Genomic DNA, 2160 nt, shown 5'->3' on the forward strand with positions numbered 1-2160 from the left:
AAAAAAAAAAAAAATTCTTCTTTAGATAACAGAAGTATTACATTATACTAACATATATAAATATAAGGATCTGATGTGTCCTATTGAATTATAAGTTTCTCAAGGACAAGGGCTATTATGTTCAATGTCTATCTTTTGCTAAAGTTTGTCCTCAGCCAATGATAATATAGCTGTAGTGTCTTACTGGGAGACAGTGTTTGGTTCTGATCTGTACCTATTTTGGAGGTTTTTATTTTTATTTTTGCCTAGATATTTATAACTCAAACTCTGCATAAGATATTACTTTGCTGTATAAGAAACCAATGTTATGTTGAAATTTTAATAATAAGGCATACTTTTTTGTTGGATTTTTTTTGCAAGTTTATTTTTGCATATAAAGATAAGACTCATATTTTCTAATGATTTCTGATTCTTTTAATAGTTGAAAATTACGGGCCGGGGAGATGATGGCTCAGTGGAATAAGTGCTTCCCTGGCAAGTACAAGGGCCTGAGTTCAATCCCTGGCTCCACCAAAAAAGAAAAAGATACTTGAAGATTATTCAACTATTACAAGTATACTATGTACAAAGCATTCTATATAAAGTTTTAAAAGAGTATATTTTGCTTAGGGTAAGACTGTTAACTCTGTAGGTTTTATAAAGGCATGTCAAAGTCAGAATTCTATGACACTTGTACTAGTCAAATTTCCAAATAATAGAAAGCATATTTAGAGAGACAGTCCAGGTTTTTTCGGTTAGATCTTATTGGTGAATGTGGTTAATATTATTTTTCCTTTTCATCCTATTAAAATATTTTAATAACTGAGGTGACGTGATTCTTGTTTTATCAGGCATTATAGTCCATCTTTTTTTCTTCTTTGAAACAGATTTATTTGATGATGTCTATGGGTCTTCAGTGAAAAGAAGAGAACTTGAAGCTCTAAAGGATAATATAGAATTCAGAGGTCATAAACCATTTAACAGCATCACTGTTTCGAAAAAACGCAACTGGCTCTATCAGAGTAGTCTACGATCTCTTAGTTTGGAAGAAGAAAATAAAAAGTACCTAAATAGAAGGAATTTATCCATCTCGCCTGTGACTCCACCTTACCATCAGCTATCACAACCTTTTTTTAAATCTTCTGAAGAATATTGCACATACATGGTTTGTAATGCTGCAAACACTTCATTATCAAGAAATTGTTCTTTAGATTTTAATGAGGAAAATGATGCCGATGATGAAGGAGAAATATGGTACAACCCTATTCCTGAGGATGATGAGCTTGGCATGTCGAGTGCTTTGAGTTTTGGAGAGGCAAATCCTGCTGTCCTCAAGCTTCCTGTCGCCAGTTTGAGCATACTGTCTGGTGACCTGATTAAAGCAGAGCAGCACACTGAAGATTTGTTGTTCTCTTCTGAACACATGGGTGATATTCAGACCATGCAGTTAAATGAGATGAGTCCTATAAATTCTACCCATTCCACAGAATTTGTGCCACAGCACCTGCAAAGGCTAGGCCACAAAACACACGAAGATATGGTGGACAGTCCCATATTGAAATCTCCTTTTGCAGGTACAGATCATAGATTTACCTTTCCTCTTTTCTTTGTCAATTCTTTCATAATTGTGAAAGCTAAATATAAATGTCTCATATAAAATGCACATATTTTTACACACAAAGAAAATATGGGCTTATAAATGTTTTGTATACATGACAATTTCTTTTCATCATAGACTTTATTTATTTTTGTCTTTTAGATCTCATTACTTAGTTCAAGCTGGTCATGAACTCATTTTGTAGCCTGTGCTGGCCTCAAACTCACAGTGATCCTCTTGCCTCAGCCTCCTGAGTGCTGGGATTATAGACACCACCACACCTGACATAGACTTCATTTTGTAATAGTTTCTTAGTGTGTCAGTCCTTTGTGACAATAATTGTTTTTCTCTTAATTGAAAGAGTATAATCATAGAGGGTAGAAAAAATATATATAGGGCTGGTGAGATAACTCAGTGGACTAAGTGCCTGCTTAGGCAAGTGCAGGACCTATGACCTGTGGCCCTGCTTTCTGATGCTCTCAGCCTACTACTGCATCCAGGCATGATGGCGCAGGCCTGTAATCCCATCACTGGGGAGGCTGAAAATAGGAGTATCCCTACAAGTCCGAATATATATATATAAT

General features: G+C 35.2%; 1 protein-coding gene across 1 annotated transcript in view; it reads left to right on the forward strand.

Annotated features, from left to right (window-relative positions):
* The window catches only part of Syde2 (synapse defective Rho GTPase homolog 2), a 72528-nt gene that overhangs the window by 11134 nt on the left and 59234 nt on the right, over positions 1 to 2160 (forward strand). Inside the window, exon 4 of the mRNA XM_023699053.1 lies at positions 867 to 1553. Coding sequence (XP_023554821.1) covers positions 867 to 1553 — 687 coding nt within the window. The remainder of the gene's footprint in view (positions 1 to 866; positions 1554 to 2160) is intronic.

This window comes from Octodon degus, unplaced genomic scaffold, assembly GCF_000260255.1.
Source record: "Octodon degus isolate 3935 unplaced genomic scaffold, OctDeg1.0 scaffold00109, whole genome shotgun sequence".
Taxonomy (NCBI): Eukaryota; Metazoa; Chordata; class Mammalia; order Rodentia; family Octodontidae; genus Octodon; species Octodon degus.